Here is a 19,474-nt window from a genome sequence, read left to right as displayed (position 1 = left end):
TATTTTTAGAAGATGAGGGTCAAAAATAATTATTAAAACCAATAACTAAAATTACACATTAGCAATTTTACAAGAAAAAACATAATTTACCCAATAACAATATATAAATGCTGTGTTCTATCCAAACAAATATATAATGGATTTTAATTCTATATGTGGCGCTGGTTATATCTAGTTTTTAAAATTCTTAGTTCACAGTTCACACAAGGCCTACCTTATGTGTTACTGCTTTTGAAAGAGCACGTACTACATTATGTTGAACAAGATTCTGAGCTTGTGTTCATTTCATCGCATGTATTAACATTATTATGTTCTCATGAATGGATAAAGCATGTCACTACTGAATGTTGAGGCTGTCCAAAGTTGAACATTGAAAACATACAAATGTTAAAAGCAGAGAAGATAAACAATGTGAGAGTATTTATGTACAAGGTGACCAGAATAAACAAATTGGGAAGAAGAGGGGATAAAAGATGTTTCAAGTATTTCAAGGATCTTCCCAGAATGGATGAATCATGATTGCAGAAACTAACTAAAACACTCAATGTGCAACACTGTCTTTGTCAGATTCAGTTCACACCATCAATCCACCTTCCCAAGCATTTTCCAAGATTGCTTCCCGACATGACATCCGACCTTCAAACCATGGTTTTCTACCAGCCTTAGAGAAACAGCAATATCATTGTGGATTGAAGCTGGAATGATTAAGAAGCAAATTAATGATAAGCATTTAGCATTGTTACCACACACAGCCATATTAGAAGTTTAGAATAGTGGACATTCAAATGAATACCTGTCTATACACGTCATTCACAAGCAATCTTGGTATCAAAGCTGCTGAGGCAGATTGCAAAAGCCTGAAATGCTGAGATAGGGTACCGGTAATCCATTGTAAACAAATCCTTCCCAATTTTCCCAAATTGTAGGATAATCTTATCATGTTCTGGTCCAGCAGGTCCATTTTCCGCAGAAGCTACCAGCTGAAAGTTTTTCACCGAGGCAACTGTCACCCGTCCATGAAAGTTTAAGCACCAACACTGCAGCTGCTCATGCCACCTGGGAGACTTGTTTTTCAACACGAGTGTCCCGTCTTTTTTATCAGCCAAAGGTCCAGATAAAGAGTTTTCAGCACGACTTGACTTCGACCGGAAAAATGGGAATGGGGGGAACATATCTACGTTGTTAAGAGAAAACTCGGTCTGTGTAGGGGCTACCCCTCCTGGTTCAATTGCAGAGGTCGGAATGGAATCCATGACACAATGCATTCGCCTAGGCCCCCTGCTTGCCATACATAGATGGTAAGAACAGCATATTAGGCATATAAGAAGAGTGCACAGTAAGCTAGAATGTATTCAACAAACACTTTGGCTGCTCAAAGTCAAAACATTATTGTCCACCAAAAGAAAACTATGGATGCAGGACAACATTTATGCATTGACAATTATAGTATATGTTAGATATCTTGTAAATAAGTAGGATATCTTGTATTCATTATAATTAGGTAGCATAATCATTGTAAATAGGGTAGCAATAATTTTGTATATCAATTGCATCTATTATATATAATACATTCCATTGTGTAGTTGAGACACACAGATTCAGTCCAAAACCTCTTGATTCCTTCTCATTTAACAGTATAAATGCAAGTTGTTAATTTCATGCAGGATGATATATTTACAATTTGTATTATCTTAAGATTACCTGGAACCTAGCACATTCAATTCGTATGAGATGTGAGCTATTGGATAGTTTCCTGTTGGGACCTTGGGTGAAACTTGTTTTAGATTCACCAGTCTAGTCGAGCGACTTTTTGTAATCTTTGCCCCAGCATGAGGTGGCTGGCCATCATAGATTGTGAACTTGGTTCCCAGAAAATTTGATCTGAAAAGGGGGAAGAAAAAGGTATAAGTATTCACGCCGATAAAAATAAAACAACAATAATCACAGAAATTGATTAGCAATGCACCTGAGTTTCCCAACATAGGCGTTGCTTCCCCTTGACATATCATCTGCATGTAAAGAGATGATATAATCTGTGCAGGTGGGACGTCTGCATTTGCGTGCAGCGAGAAGGAACTTTCCATCATCACATAGTGCTGAATTGAAGAAGACAATAACAAAAAGGAACACGCTCAATTAGAAGCTTGATGTCAAAAAGGAAAGTAAAGGATGAAAGAAAACAAACAAATTAAAGTTTTTCTAGGAAAAATTAATCACAAAGTTGTATCATACACTCACCACTAGTTAAATTGAGATACAAATAATATGTTTGGGTGGTCCGGTTGCGGCTTATAAAGCACTGGAGGAGATTCTCCCTTGGACCAGGCTGCGAAAATATGCACCAATCATGTTAGGTCATGCCAGAGTGCAGGAAAACAATTACATTGATTACTCAGCAATAAAAAGACAAGCATGACAGTCACATTCAATCATCATGCCCATCCACGAGCAAGGGAATCTTCAGAGGAGTCATACTATGGACAGTAGGAAAATAACATATCAAAGTATTCCACATCAAAGAGGCATCTTCTGAATTCTGATACTCACTAAAAGGGTTGCCTCTACTTTTACTTTTGGGTTTGATATATTATATGTCAACAACAATGTAGCTTCAATCGCCACTAACCAACCATAACAACATATATCCTTGCTAAACCAGTAGAACATAATTGACTTAGAATAAGCTGGCACAAGAAAACACAACTTGGATGTAAGAGACCTAAGCTGCCAATAATAACAGTGATTATACCCAGGTGCTGCATAACCTGGTTATTTACAAAGTCTAGGAGGAAATTACTCCCATGTAAAGTTAACAATCAGCTAAAAATAAATTGACATCAAAATTCGGTCCCATCCTTCTAGGTAATATTGAAAACATAATTCTGGTGAGGTAGGAGAGCTATAAGCATCTAGTATTATGCCAAAACCCCAAACTTCCCAACAAAAAAACAAGGGCCAACGAAAATAACAATTTTCTACAAAGAGAAAAAAGAAAATTTGAGAGGGGTTTTCAAAGGATAAGCAGGAACTAAGCATTTTCTTTTCTCCAGGAGATAGTATAAAAATCACGAATCAAAAGGTAAATGAAAAATAATACAAAGGAACAGATAATTACACCCCAAATAAACGAAGTTAACATTTAATTTAGTTATATCTTGGAAGACTCCAAAAATGGAATGACTAGTTCACCTCTACTACTACTACTCACAGCTAAATGCTCCCTTACCTACATACACATGGTCATGAATAGCTGCTTAATCTGTTAAAATAACCTTGAACACAATTCATTACAACACCAAGCTAAATTGCAATCAATTTTCACACACAAACAAAAAATGACACAGGATTTAAACTAACAAAGAAACAAAATAATATAGGAAATTGGAAAACCTTGTTTCACTCATTCAAGCAATCTTACTAACCAAATTGGGAAGTCAAACCCCAATTAAGCTCAATGCCCAAAACAATTAATCAAAACAAAAATCTTCCCAATAAAAAGCACCCAATCCAGCAGAAAAATACAAAGACAAAATTAGCTTTCAGAAATTCAACTCACACAAGAATTAAACAAACAAACAAGTATATAGCAAAATAAATTTCTATAAAACCCATGTAAAAATTGGAGATGGGATTGGTGAAGAACCTGCTTAACAGAGATGGGGAAGGTTAACTTGGATGAAAATTCAGGTTTCTTAACGATGTCCTTGGTGATCTCCCTCCAGCTCCGGCAAACTCCGGCACACGCCACCACACTCTTCCTCGCCGGCCACTTCTCCTCCGACGCCTCGATTCGGAGAAGCACCTCACGGAGAAGCTCCTGCGGCATGTTAGCCCAGCAGCTCTGCCTCAACCCATCGCCGACCACCACCGCCGCCGCCGCGTCCTCCTCCACCACCACCCTCTGCGACCTCGATCTCATATCCTGAATTAAGCTCCGTATAATCGCCATTCAGATGCGGAATTCACAATGAAAATGCTTCAAGGTTCAGAGGATAAGAGTATTAGTACTAGTTCTAGAGAGAGAAAGAGTAGGTGAGTGGTTTAAGGCTTTAAGCGTTGTGATTGCGTTGATTGAGGGGAAATTTTTAATCTTTTTCTTCTGGGGATGAAGAAAAATTGTTTCTTTCTTGGTGGGTATGAAGGGAAAAAGGTAGAGAGAAAGAGAGAGGTTCTGATAAAAAGGTGAAATGAAATGCAGTGTGATGATTCAGAGAGAGAGAGAAGGTGAAGAGAGAGAGAGACTCAAATAGTGGAAGTCAGGTTCATCATAATTGATGATTAATTGATTGATGATTAATTGATTATCTATCTGGTTGAAATGTTCATTGTACTCCCTCCGTTTCCTATTATAAGTCACATTTTTTGAAAAAAATTTGTTACAAAATATAAGTCACTTTCTAATATCTAGGAAGCATTAAATAATTTTTTCCAAGCTCACCCTCATATTTAATATGAAAGAGATGATAAACTTTAGAAGTATTAACTTGGAGAGAGAAAATCATAGGAAAGTAAATAAGGGTAATCTAGGAAAGTAAATCATTTTTTTACAAATTTATTACTAGTAACTACTTTTCTTAATCTAAGAGAATTAGTTATTTGTGACTTATATATAGGAACGGAGGGAGTAGTATCTATCATGTTTGGTTGGTTGTGTTTCTAGTTTTTACTGGTTTTTGTTATGCTTCCTTTGTCACTGAAAATTAAGATAAAAATTTGGGTGTAATGCACTTAATTAATGTATTCAAACATACATTAATATGGTTTTTGAAAAGTGAAGTGTGTGGTGGTAGGTTTAAATAACAAATTAACAATAATACAATATAATAATATGAAGATATTTTATAGCTGTGATTATGTGTATTAAATCATTAAATTATTTGTATTATAATTTATAAACAACTCTTTCCATTCTGAAATGTCTCTACTCTAATGGAGGTGGCGTGGTCATAGTGACATAGTGGGAATATAGAAATATATGCCAATATATCATCAGGGCCGGTCCTGTACATGTGCAAGCAGGCCCACAGCCCAGGGTCTCCAAAAAGAAGGGGCCTAAAAAAATTTCTCATTAAACTTTCCCCTAAAATAAAATTTAGTTATAATAATTAATGTTCAAGTTATTATTAATGACTTGAGCTGGTTTAGTGGTTAGTAACTGTGTATGTTACTTTTATGTACCGGGTTCGAATCTTGTCTAGGGCCTCCAAAATGTCGGGACCGGCCCTGTATACCATGTTGGATTATTGTTCGAGTTAATATGGATTTACACTGAACTCAACATTGTAAAATTATATTATTAATATTAAGTACGTAAGTTCATTATGAATAATTTTAATTTTCGCGTTGATATATTGAGATACGGTATGTTAACGTTTGCACAAATGTCACTAAAATCAAACATGCGCAAGTGAAAATAAAGGTATATGTTATCTAGTTTTATACCTTTTAAGTAGATTTTTCTTTTTACAATCACCTTGAAATATAAATTATTCATGTAAGTTATTGTATATGTTTGCATTGAGTGCATTGATGGGCTCAAAATGTATTGTGTTCAATATCATTTGAAGTGGATAAGTGTACATAAGTGGACTTCATGGTGATCAACAGAGGCGCTGAGAAACGAGTCACACCTCGTCCAACTTACGACCGAGCAGACATAAGTCTAATATCACGGCAAGATTGTTTATGAGCAATCATCATCTCAGAAGGTTTGCATAAAGACTTCACCAATGCATAATGCTTCGGGTATGATCATTCACTACACTAAAAATGGTCTTTTATATTACCATACCTAATACAGATTTGATCTGATCCTTTATCTATCACATTGTTTTTTCATAACTTTGAGTTTCCCTCTGAATACTCTCATTCTGACTAGAGTGTCAAAGAGCTTTTACTCTCTCCCACCGTGTAAACTCATGACTATCATTCTAGAACCATGTACTATCTCGAGAGACTCATAACATCTTGCAGCTCAAATTTTAGAAGAACCCTTGGGCAAGGGGAGGGGAGGTTTGGGTGAGGTGAGAGAAAGCTTTTATGTGATGGTTGTAGAGGTTGGGTGGTGTTTGAGAGGGGGAAGATAATGACCTAAAGTGATTAAAAATGTTAATAAAAAATATTTTCTGTATAAAAGAGGCAATTACAAGTTAATTTCTTAAACCCTAAACTTTAAACTATATTTCATCCTCATATATTTTCTATCTTTCAATTATTTTTCTATGAAATATCATCTATCATCTCTGTTCTTTTCTTATCCTCGCAACTCTACTAGATCAAATCTAGAATAAGATAATCTATCAAGAATTATACTTTCGGCACGGGCCCATAGCTTTTTCCTTTTCATTTCATACAGTTATATCTTTATTATTTTATGATTTTGATCCAGAATATTCTTCCACATTCAAAATCAAAACTGTTCATCACAAACAAATAGATAACTTCGCCCAATGCATATTATAGTAGCAGCACATAGATTTAACATTCTGCCGTTTTGGGGTATTAATATTAATTAAATCACCACTAATCATAAGCGGGTAGTAGTTGTTAATATATATACTTTTTTTAGTAGTTAATATATATACTTAATAGATGTATATTATCGCATAATTATCATATCTTAATTCAACAATAAACATATTTTCAAAAGAAAAAAGACAACAATAAACATTGAACCTGGACTAAACAAAATAACATTACCATAATCAAGTATCGTGCGACCCACACATAGATACTACGTACACTGGAAAATTACAAACGAAGGTTATCCATTAACAAAAAAACAGTATAATTGTGTGCATGATAAACGAGAAATTTAAATTATATTTTATATTTGTAGTTATGCTACAATCCATAAAATTGAGAGTACAAGTTCGAATTAAAAAAAACATTTGTTAAACGAGACAAATAATTATTCATAAACAAGTTACCATCAGTGTACATTGTATTTACACAAACTTCCAATTAATTTTTGTTAAATTCCATCAAAAATAAATTAATTAGTTTTTGTTAAATCAAAAATATGTATTTGCATTTTAATTAAAATTTAAAATAAATTTAACTATTCTTCTATTGTTTTCCCTTAAATGAATCACAGTAAACCATTTTCCAATCGAGCAAAATCGTTGAATTGAAGGAAAACAAGATGTTCATATTCAATTCAACAGATAAACAAACATTAGAGTTGTAAGCGGTTGGTTAGAGTATAGTCAAAACCGATGGCTCAGATCAATGATAACATTATAGTGAAGAAAAAGAAACTAAACCTTGTGTCCTCATCCAAAAGTGGGTGGATATATAAGCTTAATTTGTGGCACTGTTTAGGCTTCTAACCACAGCTTAGCAGTAGGTAGAGCAGTATTCCTAGTCCCACCATACCAATATCAATACGCAAAAACAATGATTTTCAGTACATTGTTAGGGCCCATTTCAACCAACCACTTAGATTAATTTGCTACCCAATTTTGCTTTTCACACGCTCAAGTTTGTTATAGATATCAATCATCACCTTCCCTTTTATAATTATAGGGTTGAATTCCATTTTTCTATACTCCCATCAATGTACTTATCAACTTCTCATAAGTCATAACACTTCCCATTGAATTAGGCTAATGGAACCAATCAACATGTTCTGCTACTTTTTTCATCTTTTTCCAAATTAATCATACTATATAGTAAAAACTGACCTCACAATTGTAGCGTAGATTAGTTTTACATAGGCATCTAATTATATTTTAATATTTTTTTTATATTATAGTTTAATTAAAATAAAAAGAAAATTTTATTTAGACATTTGTGGGAAACTTACGTATGTGTATAGTTATTAAATTTTTTGATAAATTTACTAGAAATCATATCTAAAATTTTCCAAAGTAGATAAACACAATGTATAAGTCTACATTAAATAAAAAAACTTGAGTGGTTCTAAATGGTACAACAACAAAACGCAAGAAACATAATAATAAAAAAACACTAAGATTCATGGAGTTGCACCCAGATTTAACCAAAAACGTGGGACTTGGGTTGCTGTATTAAATTGAAAAGATATAAAACAAGTTGCATAAGTAAGACGCCATGGCTCATTTCTATGTATACGTACCTGAACAATATAATTTATACTTCCTTTCTCTATGAAAAAAGCTTTTATTGTTTAATCTCTAACATGAATTTCTTATGGTAATCCTAAATTTTATTCGTTACATTTGAAATGTATTTTGAACCTTATCATAATAATAAAAAAATTGAGTTGAGAATTTGAAATCCCTTCAACAAAATCAAGTCGCCGGCTTCAACCGCAATTGTAATACCTTCAAAAAAACATACAAACTAGTTGTCAATTTTAGAAGATACAAACATCCAATAAGACTTACATAGTTTTCATGATTTTATTGATGACCAAAAACATCATTTGTTTTTTAATTGCATAAATTATACTAATTAATACCTTTGACCGACATGTAATTTACCATTGCAAACTCATTCTTTCTCCTTGTTGGAAAATTTCTAGAAAACATTTGACACGTAATTAGCAGAAAAAGAAATTAACATGTTTGTAATGTCCTTATGTCATTAGCAGATATGAACAAATAGAATAGAGACAATTCTTAAAACTTAAAAGACAAAAGGGTTGATTTAAAAAAATGACATAAGTGTTAAAATGATTTAACAATAGAAAGTATCTACTCTTTTTTTGGGTCAAAGAAAGTATCTACTTCAAGTTCATCAGTGCAAGCATTCACATCTGAAGAGAAACAGGGACCTGGCAAAATTCAACACACTATTTGGCATGGCGCCTGGTATTCTAGCAAAAAGTATTCTACTCTTCCATATATAACCCTTACATCAATGATGTGTTTTCAATTCCAAAGTTTTAATTACCACCTACCATTTATTAGTGAGAGAAAATAACAAAGGGTAAATATGGAAGAATGTATGCATTTTTAAAAAACCAACACACTAATTAGACACATTTAATATTTTCATAATAAGCGCAATTTTTTGTATTAGGTCTTATAATTAGGAACGGAGGGAGTAAGTGTTTTCTCAACACATGGCAGTCTAATGTGCATGTTTAGAAGTTCTTCTATAATTGATTTTGGAGTCAGAATTGGTTTTGAGAAGAAGTTTTTTGTAAGTTGGCTCTAAGTTTCAAAATTGATGTTAAAAATAGAAGTTGGTCCAAACATGCTAATATCACAAATGTGCTACTAATAGTCTTTCATTATAGCCACCAGTCAATGTCTTGGTTGTGTTTATATACAGTGGTGCAGCTATCAGTTCTTTACCTAACCTTTTCTCTAGGACTGGATTTTCTTAGTTTAGAGTGAGAGCAGCAACAAAATAGGTGTGTTTTAGGGTTCCATCTTCAGCTTGGTGAGGTTGCAAATTCTTGAAGCCTGAGAATGAGTGGACAAGGAGGACCCGGGCCTCCTCCAAGTTCATGGCCTGGACCTCCTCCTGTTCTTGGCAACTTCTTCCATGGACTATGCAGTACCATATCTTCTTGGTTGGTCACATATTTTTCTTCTTGCTTTCAAAATTTACATTAGCATTAACACCAATAGTATATGAATTATAATTAGCATTGCAAATCATTTTTTCTTTCCATGTATAATGTTTAATAGAAAAAAGTAGTAGTATATTCTTTGATCTATCATTTTAAATTTTATCTTAGAACAAAATCTTATGAATCTGATTAAATAAATTGCATATACTTTCAATTAATGAGATTCAAGTAAAGTTTCACTTAATAACAAAAGAAGGGTGCTCCTACCACTTCTCATGAACTTAATGTCATCATTTGAGAAAATCTGTACCTACCAATACCTTATACCATAGTAAAGGTAAAAAAATAATTATGCATAATTACCTCTACTCAAAATTTTCAGCCCCTTGTTTTTAGTTTAAATGTGCACTATTAAACAAGTGCAAATGCAGCAGAAAATTTACTATGTTTTCAACTCCTTGTGCTTTGACAGTTTCTACGTAGTCTGCTGTTGTTGGCTGCTACAAGACTGTTTTGGGGCGCAACCAGAGCCGCCTCCTGTTCCGATGGATCCACCACAACCTCCACCACCTGTGCCTGGCCCACCTGGTCCTCCCATTCCGCCACCACCAGAGCCTCCTGGTCCTTATGGGCCTCCTGCTCCTCCAGACCCTCCAGGCGGTCCATATAGCCCTCCGGGCGGTCCAATTGGCCATCCTGGGCCTCCAAGTGGCCCACCCGGGCCTCCCCCTCCTTATTAAGGGTCTGTAATTGTAACCGACGGGAATACATGCATAAACCAAAAAAATTTCTTGTGACTGCAGGAGAACTTGTAAAACTTGCTAGAGTTTAACCATATTGTTGGGGTACTAATTGCATGAGAAAAACCTTGCACTTAACTTAGTGATTGTTTCATCTCAGATGAATGATACACTGATAAAAGAGTATCAAAATTGTACCTGTTCAACACTTTGCAACAAATAGTTAAATAAATTGGACATGTTTAAATTCTTGTCTCAGCTACTCAAATTGTTCATTGTGATGCTCAATGGTAAGTCGAAGTACCCTAGTGACACAAGAACACATCACAGTTGGTTAAAAGATTCTAAATTCTCTTTTTAAGGTTGAAGTGTTTAATGAACCATAGTTCAATTCCTTAATTACTTTATTTGAAATATTTTATTAGCCCTAAACAAAACAAAACTCATGTACAGGTACAAATACAATGCAGCGACACATTTGAGTGATGGGCATCTCGAGATCTTGGATTTGATTTGAATTGGATTGTCAATTTGTCATCGAAACATATCCACATGACCCTGTACGCAAATGCTAAGAAATAAAAATAATGTTTGTAACTTAATTATTTAAAGAGATCAATATATTTAACTTTTTGACATATTTTTAAGAGCTTCTATTCATTTTGTAAAAAAAAAAAAGCTTTTATTCCCTAAATCAATAGCTCAAAAGCGGAGCATTAGCGACTCTCAATTTAATACTTTTTATTTCAGGGTTGTCTAAATAACCCATGATAAAATTTGGGTTAAATCACTCATTGCCTAGATGTACTAATCATGTTATAACATGTGTTCTTATATTATCCACCTCATTTAATTTAATTTTTTATTTTACATTTTCATAATATTTGATTTATTAAATAATTTTATTGCAGAATAAACCTATAATTTTAGATAATAACATAGTACTCCTTATACCCAAAGAATCCCTAATCCCCATTTTCTTCCACACTAATCCCTTCTGGACACTTTTCTCCTATAAAACAACTCAAATGTTGAATTTGGTTCCAAGAGAACGATGCTTCTCGAATTCAATTATTTTCCTATGTATTAATATGAAACAAAATTAAAATCGCATCATATATATGATCATATCCTTCAAGGGGAATGTGCAAATAACCCAGCACCAGAGGTGGCGGCATTCACAGTGCCAAACTCCTACGGATCATAATTAGAAGTTTAGAACCCACTTCGTTGTCGCCACAGAGAAACTCGCCAGGGGAATCCTATTCATGTCCATTGCTAGGGCTCTCCTAGCTGATTCACGTTGTTCCTAAGAGCTTTTAGAGGAGATGAGCATGGAAAAAATAGGGATTATGGATTCTTTGAGGATTAGGGCTCTCCTAGCTGATTCACGTTGTTCCAAAATTATAGGTTTATTTTGTAATTAAATTTTTTAATAATTAAATATTATAAAAATGTAAAATAAAAGAATTTAATTAAATGAGGTGGATAATATATGGACACATGTTATAACATGATTGGTACACTTTGATAATGGGTGATTTAACCCAAATTTTATCATAGGTTATTTAGACAACCCCTTTATTTCAGCATTATTTCATTAGTTGATTGTAATTCACGTGGGTCCCATTAAATTAGAAATGAGACATATAGATTTAATAGACCCACATAAATTTCTATGAATAAATGAGAAAGTGTTGGAAAGAGAATGCTAGAGACGAACTGACGTAGATTTCATCGAAAGTTGGTGTCAATTTGAACGACGGTAACTCGTGACCGGTTTGGGTAGGATATCTTTTCGAGTGCGTTGGTGATGGCTGAGAAAATAACGTTGTTGAAACCGACGCTAATGGACGGAGATCAGATGCAAATTTGCTTGGTTAAAATATTCTTGACCTAAAGCAACTATAATTTGGGGCAAGCCCATGCTAATTAGCGTCGGCTTGGCTGATGCTAGCTTTAAGTGAAACACAATAGAATTTCAATCTTTAGTATCGACTAAGTCAACACAAACACCAACGCTAAATCAAGTCTTCTTTTAGTTGTACCATCCGATATCCCATGATAGAGATATTGACATTTTGTTGTCCCACATCAATAAAAATATGACTAATAAAGTACATAAGAAATAAAGAACAATCCATAACTTTATGTTTGAACTAAATCACCTATAGTCAATAATTATATCTCAATACACTTGTATATATTTCTATCATATATATTCACCGTTATCCGATCCCCAATACTTTCTAGTCACACTTCATGCCACTCTCACCACTTTGGTAGTTAGTAGATATATTCAATCCTCAATCTGTAATGTACAATGATGGGGGTGCCTAATAGGAAATAGAACAGAGCAAGCTACTAGGTCCACGTAACAGATTTTAATGCCAACTTGTGCCAGTACTATGTATGTGAACAACAATAACTTGCCAGTAATATATACGTGTGAACTACAATAAGATGTAATTCATCAAAACAATGTTCTATTTGCTGCCAAAAATTTGTCTGGAACATAAGAAAATGATGATTAATTATTATTTTCCCCTTATACAGAGTGCATATATATGGTCGACTGATCTGAGTCATAGAAGGAGAGAGATCTAAAACCAGAACTGCAAAAGAAGCAGAAGCAGATCCTTGAAACAAGGACCAATGAAATGAATCTGATTCTGAATCAGACGGCTCCACATACCCACCAGGGCCACCACACCACACACAGAGCACACAGGACAATATGAGTCATCACACACACAGCATTGTCTTGTGCATTGGTCCACGTGTGATGTTCATCCATAACCAATCATTCAATGCGTGACATCATTGATTAATCAGCCACATACCACCTGCAATAATTTCTATCCAAAAGAAACAAATTTAGGCATTAATTAATAAATCAAACAGTTAAAAGTAACATCATGCATTGAATCATTTTGGATAATGTAATGTTTGTGACATGTTCATGGGACTGGATTGGAATCTTTCCTCGTGTCCGGTAGGAACATGTCTTAAATTTTGTCTTAAACACGCAGTGCTCAAAAATTTAAGCAGTATTAGAAGAAAAATTAATCATGACAATTTATTTCATAATTCAGCTCTATGTATTAAAGAGAGTTTAAGCCAACACATGTGGACTCCGTTGCAACTTGCAAGTAGTCAAGGATATAAGCGATTTATGGTCTCAAACACATTGTTAAACGGAGTCAAATCCACCCAAATTTTTCTGTAAAAACTTGGTGAACGAAGTCAAACTCATCCAAACTTTTATGCATAAAAAAGAGAGAAATTTTTTTTTGTACATCGGAAAGTTAAATTGCACCCCCAAGAATTGAACTCTATACCTCCCCGCCCAACTCATTTGTCTGCTATCTCTTACTTCTTGAACTATCATTTAGGGACAAAAAAGAGGGGATACGGTTTAAAGCACTTATTATATTTTCTTTTACTAATTAAAAAATTCATTTTTTTGCAATTCTTTTTAAAAGATAAGTCACAATATTTCAAAAATGTGCTAAAAATAATTTTTTATTTAATTTAATTGATTAGATTACACATTTTAAAATTCTGATTGATTGATGGTGTTAAAAATATTTTTACTATTATCAATGCATCAAAATTAACTCAAATTGTAATTAAAAAATGGTAGATAGATTGTATGAGTCACCAATTAGGTTTCATATATTAACCTTATATCAAGCCATATCCCTATCCAACTCATCTATGTCAAAATCATACACCATGCAATGATTTTGTTAGGTCCTTAATAATAACCATTTTTCAACACAAAAACATGCAATGATTTTGCTAGGACCTTAATAATGTCTATTTTTTAATAACAAAAACAACATCAATATTCTGCGGCTCAACTCTCAGTTACCTATCAGAACGCCACGTGTCTCATTGTTTTGTTTCTCCTACGTTTACTTGTCGGAAGCAAAAGAAGAAAGAGAAAAAGAAAAGAAAAAGCGCGTCTTGATTGGATTCCACTTCCTTTATATATGAACCCTTCACCAATCCATTTCCTACATCTTCAAAATCTCATCTTTTACAAATCCAACTTAAATTCTCTTGAAAATCTCAACTGGGTTGTTCTCAAAACGCATAATTTTTCAATTCTTTTGGTGATTATTTGGTGTTTTTTTTTCTCTCTTGATCATGGAGGTTTCGGTTATTGGAAGCTCTCAAGCGAAGTTGGGAAAGTCTGATTTGGTGACTAGGGAACAGGGTTTTTGTTTTGTGAAGGAAAGTTGCAGGATTGAAAATAATAGAGTTAGTTTTGGTGGGAATATGAGGTGGAAGAAGGATGGTTTGCGTTTCAGTTTGAGAGCTGTTCATCATGCTGAACCAGTTCTAGAGAAGAAGAAGAAGAAGAGTCATTCTGGGTCTGGAACAGGATCATCCAATTCGGTGAGTTTTCTATTTTGGTTTTGTTTTGTGTAGTGTGTGGTTGGTGAAATTTTTGGTTGAACAAATTTGATACTTTATTTTTAGTTTGACTTGGAAGGAAGCCATTGTTTCTGCTATTTTTCTATATTTGACTTGTTGAAATTTATATCTGTTAGTTTGAAATTTCTCTATTTTTACTTTACTCCTTATTTGGACTATATGTTTCGCCCAAATACACTGATAGCATGTTTGGAATCCTTTTTCAATTAATTATGTAGCCCAAATCAATTTTGGAGAGAAACTTCTGTGAATGTCTTTTGAGTGGCAGAGTTGATTCTGAAGAACAATAAGTTAGATCCAAACATGCTATAAGTTTTGTATAATATCAAGTTTTAAGGCATTACAAAATAACTAACTTGCTTAACATACTATGTCACAGGTAGATGGTGTAAGATTATTTGTAGGGCTGCCTCTAGATGCCGTTTCTTACGACTGCAGTTCATTAAATCATTCTAGAGCAATTGCAGCTGGCCTAAGAGCGTTGAAGCTATTAGGAGTAGAAGGTGTTGAGCTCCCTGTTTGGTGGGGAATTGTTGAGAAAGAGGCCATGGGAGAATATAATTGGTCAGGCTATCTTGCCATTGCTGAGATGGTTCAGAAAGCGGGTCTCAAGCTCCATATGACCCTTTGCTTTCATGGGTCTGAAAAACCAAACATTCCCCTACCCAAATGGGTGTCCAAGATTGGTGAATCTCAGTCCAGTATTTTCTTCACAGACCGGTCAGGACAGCGTTATAACGAATATCTGTCGCTAGCGGTTGATAATCTTCCAGTTCTTGATGGGAAGACACCAGTTCAAGTGTACCAAAGTTTCTGTGAGAGCTTCAAGTCTTCATTCTCTGCCTTCATGGGCTCTACAATTACGGTAAGAGTTTTGAATTCCAAGATATCTTGCTAATAAAATGTTTAGTTCTGTCGTGAAAAGCCTCATAAATGAATCCATAATAGGATATCTGGTACCATCTTATAATTTGGACTAAAACCTAACTCTGCCCGAAGTGTTAGCTTTTGTGGTAGAGTTAGGCCCAACCTGAATTCTAAGATGGTATCAGGGTCTACCTTAGATCCGTGTATTGAAGATCACTCATGTAGGGTAGGGATCACCAGTGGATGTTCTTTCGTGCAAAGTTGGGCCTAATCCCAACTCTTACTCCCAAGTTAACTTTCGGGCAGAGTTAGACCTAATCCAAATTCAAAGAAGAAACTACATAGTGTAACTTTTGTAGTATCATGTTGTGGATTGTGTTACACCACCAATCCAAACACACTATAAGTTATGTACACTAACATCTGTTTTGGTATTAATCCATGTGATTGACATTGTCTTCATATCTTGCCATTCTGCAGGGCATTTCCATGGGTTTAGGACCAGAAGGCGAGCTACGGTATCCATCTCACCACCACAGAAATGGTAAAACTCAAGGAGTAGGGGAATTTTAGTGCTATGACCAAAACATGCTCCAACTTCTCAAGCAACATGCTGAGGCATCTGGAAATCCTTTATGGGGGCTTGGTGGTCCTCATGATGTCCCCACCTATGACCAGCCACCACACTCCAATAACTTCTTCAAGGATGGGGGTTCTTGGGAGTCTCAATATGGAGACTTCTTCCTTTCCTGGTATTCTAATCAGCTTATCACTCATGGTGATTGCCTCCTCTCACTAGCAGCTTCTACTTTCGGTGACACCGGAGTGACAATACATGGAAAAATCCCACTCATGCACACTTGGTATGGAACTCAATCCCATCCTTCCGAGCTAACAGCAGGGTTCTATAACACAGCTAACAGGGAGGGTTATGAACCCGTTGCAAAAATCTTTGCTAAGAACTCTTGCAAGATTATGTTGCCTGGATTGGACCTTTCCGACGCAAACCAGCCGAGTGAAACCCGCTCGAGCCCTGAGTCACTTCTTGCACAAATTATGGCATCTTGCAGAAATCATGGTGTAAGGGTTTCAGGTCAAAATTCTTCAGTTTTTGGTGCACCAGAGGGTTTTGATCAAATTAAGAAGAATTTATCAGGAGATAATGTGCTGGACTTGTTCACATATCAGAGAATGGGAGCATATTTCTTTTCTCCTGAGCATTTTCCTTCATTCACAGAGTTTGTTCGAAGCCTTAATCAACCGGAACTGCACTCAGATGATCTTCCTACCGTAGAGGAAGAAGGCACTGAATCTGCAGTTAATAGTCAAGAATCAAGCATAAGCATGCAAGCGGCCTAAGTGCATGGTTGGAAATCCCTCTACAATTGATTCTAAGGCCATAATTAATTTTGGGGAGAAGATTCTTTGAGTAGCTTCTGAGTTTCAGAGTTTGTTCTGAAAAATGAGAAGGTGATTCAAACATGTTGTAAATTTGTAATGATAATAATCATGTATATAATAATTAGTTGTGTCCTTGTAATTTGTATGGGACGAGATTGTTGTAGGTCATTATGTAAGCATAGCAAGATGAGGATTCCTATTTCTGGTTAAACCTCAAGCAGAGTTGCATTCCAATTATTCCTTATAATGTATCGAAGTTGTTGGGTAGCAGATAACCTTTTTATCATTTGTGCTTTCAATCTATTTTCATTCCTCTAAAAAAAGTATAAAACTAATCACGGTGAAACTAAGATCGCAGTGGACAGCCACAAACCAAGGGAAGTTGTTTCTATTTAGTGATTTTGTCTCATTGTGTATTAAAACATCCACCAAGTACACAACAATCACCCTCGCGGTTTAACTTTTGGTAGTTACTGATAATAACATATAGCTTCCATGAGAGCAATAGATAAAGTGTGGTGCATAAGACCAAATGAATGGCGATAAACAAAATTTTCAGAACTCAGAAAATATATCTGAAGTTCATTTTAACTTGAACCTGTTTTAACTGCATGATGGACATATTTGACATATAATTTTAGGATAGATAAACTATCTTTTTCTCAGTAGATGGATGGTTTTCAAGTTTGTATACGATGTTCCTCTAAATGTTTCTGCTCACAGCCTTTTGTCTCTTGATGAAAATTTCTTACATTGAACACTCAATTCTCTGTCTGTTTGTTTTTCCTTTTCTCTTGTGGTATCATGTATTTGTCGTTTAATTTAGTACATATATTCATTGACATTCTAACAAGTTCATTTATTTTGCAGTTAACTATATGATATTATTGGCAATTTAGTTGCCCATTTGACTATTTTAGATTATTACTGGCACTTTGCTGAGCCATAGTAATCATAGGATTAGGCTGTTAGTTTACATTATATCACCGGTAGGCTGGTGTATCTGTTTCATTGGATAAAGTGTCATGTTTTTCCACCCAATTTTATAAGATTTAGTTCTACATTTTGCCCCTACTTTAGTTTGCACTTATTTCATTCATAATCCAAGTAAAATGTATATCAAAAGTATAAAGAGCTTATGATAGATAGTTGAAAAATCACATTGAAGTATTTAACTGAAGACTTTCTAATGGTGTACATAGTACTTTAATCATGATCTTTATGTTATTTAATTTCTCTAAGAACACATATTAATCCCTATTTATTTATTTTTTTTAAATACTCACTTTAACTGTTGATCATGAGGTATACTTTTTTTTATTTTATTTTATTTTAGCACAAATAAATAAATGTTAAAAAATTGTAGTGAACAACAGAACAAGTATATATACCACAATTATCAAATAAGAATGCCACTTTTATTACAGTTTAAAATCACTATTTTATTAATATCTGTGACTTAAATAAAAATATTTTTAGGGAAAATGCTGTGGGGCACGACCTTGGGGCTCGGTGCACCACGCACGAAGCATTTTCTGGCGGTTAGAAACCGCCAGAAACCGTAGCTTTTCTTTTTATTTTGACAGTTGTAATTTTGTGGCGGTTTTGAACCGCCAGAAATAGTAGGTTTGCTTTTTTTTTGGCAGTTGTAATTTTGTGGCGGTTTAAAACCGCCACAAAATTACTCTCGTACTATATAGCATTGCTCTATTTTTTAGAAGATGAGGGTCAAAAATAATTATTAAAACCAATAACTAAAATTACACATTAGCAATTTTACAAGAAAAAACATAATTTACCCCAATAACAATATATAAATGCTGTGTTCTATCCAAACAAATATATAATGGATTTTAATTCTATATGTGGCGCTGGTTTATATCTAGTTTTTAAAATTCTTTAGTTCACAGTTCACACAAGGCCTACCTTATGTGTTACTGCTTTTGAAAGAGCACGTACTACATTATGTTGAACAAGATTCTGAGCTTGTTTCATTTCATCGCATGTATTAACATTATTATGTTCTCATGAATGGATAAAGCATGTCACTACTGAATGTTGAGGCTGTCCAAAGTTGAACATTGAAAACATACAAATGTTAAAAGCAGAGAAGATAAACAATGTGAGAGTATTTATGTACAAGGTGACCAAATAACAAATTGGGAAGAAGAGGGATAAAGATGTTTCAAGTATTTCAAGGATCTTCCCAGAATGGATGAATCATGATTGCAAGAAACTAACTAAAACACTCAATGTGCAACACTGTCTTTGTCAGATTCAGTTCACACCATCAATCACCTTCCCAAGCATTTTCCAAGATTGCTTCCCGACATGACATCCGACCTTCAAACCATGGTTTTCTACCAGCCTTAGAGAAACAGCAATATCATTGTGGATTGAAGCTGGAATGATTAAGAAGCAAATTAATGATAAGCATTTAGCATTGTTACCACACACAGCCATATTAGAAGTTTAGAATAGTGGACATTCAAATGAATACCTGTCTATACACGTC

At 34.5% G+C, this 19,474-nt stretch overlaps 2 protein-coding genes and 1 pseudogene across 4 annotated transcripts; 2 read left to right on the top strand and 1 right to left on the bottom strand.

Moving 5' to 3' along the window:
* Window positions 1-363: 363 nt before the first annotated feature.
* LOC130723200 (tubby-like F-box protein 3) lies at window positions 364-4,264 on the bottom strand. Its single transcript, XM_057574161.1, has 6 exons — window positions 3,644-4,264; window positions 2,239-2,326; window positions 1,967-2,096; window positions 1,702-1,881; window positions 794-1,278; window positions 364-695 (listed from the first exon to the last, which is right to left on the bottom strand). Exons 1-5 carry the CDS (start codon window positions 3,947-3,949, stop codon window positions 807-809), a joined length of 1,176 nt encoding a protein of 391 aa, XP_057430144.1. The 5' UTR covers window positions 3,950-4,264; the 3' UTR covers window positions 364-695; window positions 794-806.
* Window positions 4,265-9,277: 5,013 nt separating this feature from the next.
* LOC130723457 (leucine-rich repeat extensin-like protein 6) lies at window positions 9,278-10,883 on the top strand. 2 transcript variants are annotated; one of them, XR_009014278.1, is made up of 3 exons: window positions 9,278-9,505; window positions 9,978-10,247; window positions 10,699-10,883. XR_009014278.1 is itself a non-coding variant. In XM_057574529.1 (2 exons), exons 1-2 carry the CDS (start codon window positions 9,402-9,404, stop codon window positions 10,243-10,245), a joined length of 372 nt encoding a protein of 123 aa, XP_057430512.1. In that variant the 5' UTR covers window positions 9,279-9,401; the 3' UTR covers window positions 10,246-10,492. The 2 variants fall into 2 exon arrangements, 1 of the variants encoding a protein (XP_057430512.1); XM_057574529.1 differs by lacking the exon at window positions 10,699-10,883 and having other exon boundaries at window positions 9,279-9,505; window positions 9,978-10,492.
* A 3,345-nt stretch (window positions 10,884-14,228) lies between these two features.
* Window positions 14,229-17,245, top strand: LOC130722832 (inactive beta-amylase 9-like; annotated as a pseudogene). Its single transcript, XR_009014106.1, has 3 exons — window positions 14,229-14,652; window positions 15,071-15,556; window positions 16,039-17,245. The product of XR_009014106.1 is annotated as an inactive beta-amylase 9-like (transcript).
* The last annotated feature ends 2,229 nt before the right edge of the window (window positions 17,246-19,474 follow it).

Source organism: Lotus japonicus, chromosome 6, assembly GCF_012489685.1.
Source record: "Lotus japonicus ecotype B-129 chromosome 6, LjGifu_v1.2".
Taxonomy (NCBI): Eukaryota; Viridiplantae; Streptophyta; class Magnoliopsida; order Fabales; family Fabaceae; genus Lotus; species Lotus japonicus.
The sequence above is the reverse complement of the archived record's forward strand: the minus strand, read 5'-3'. Positions and strand labels throughout refer to the sequence as shown.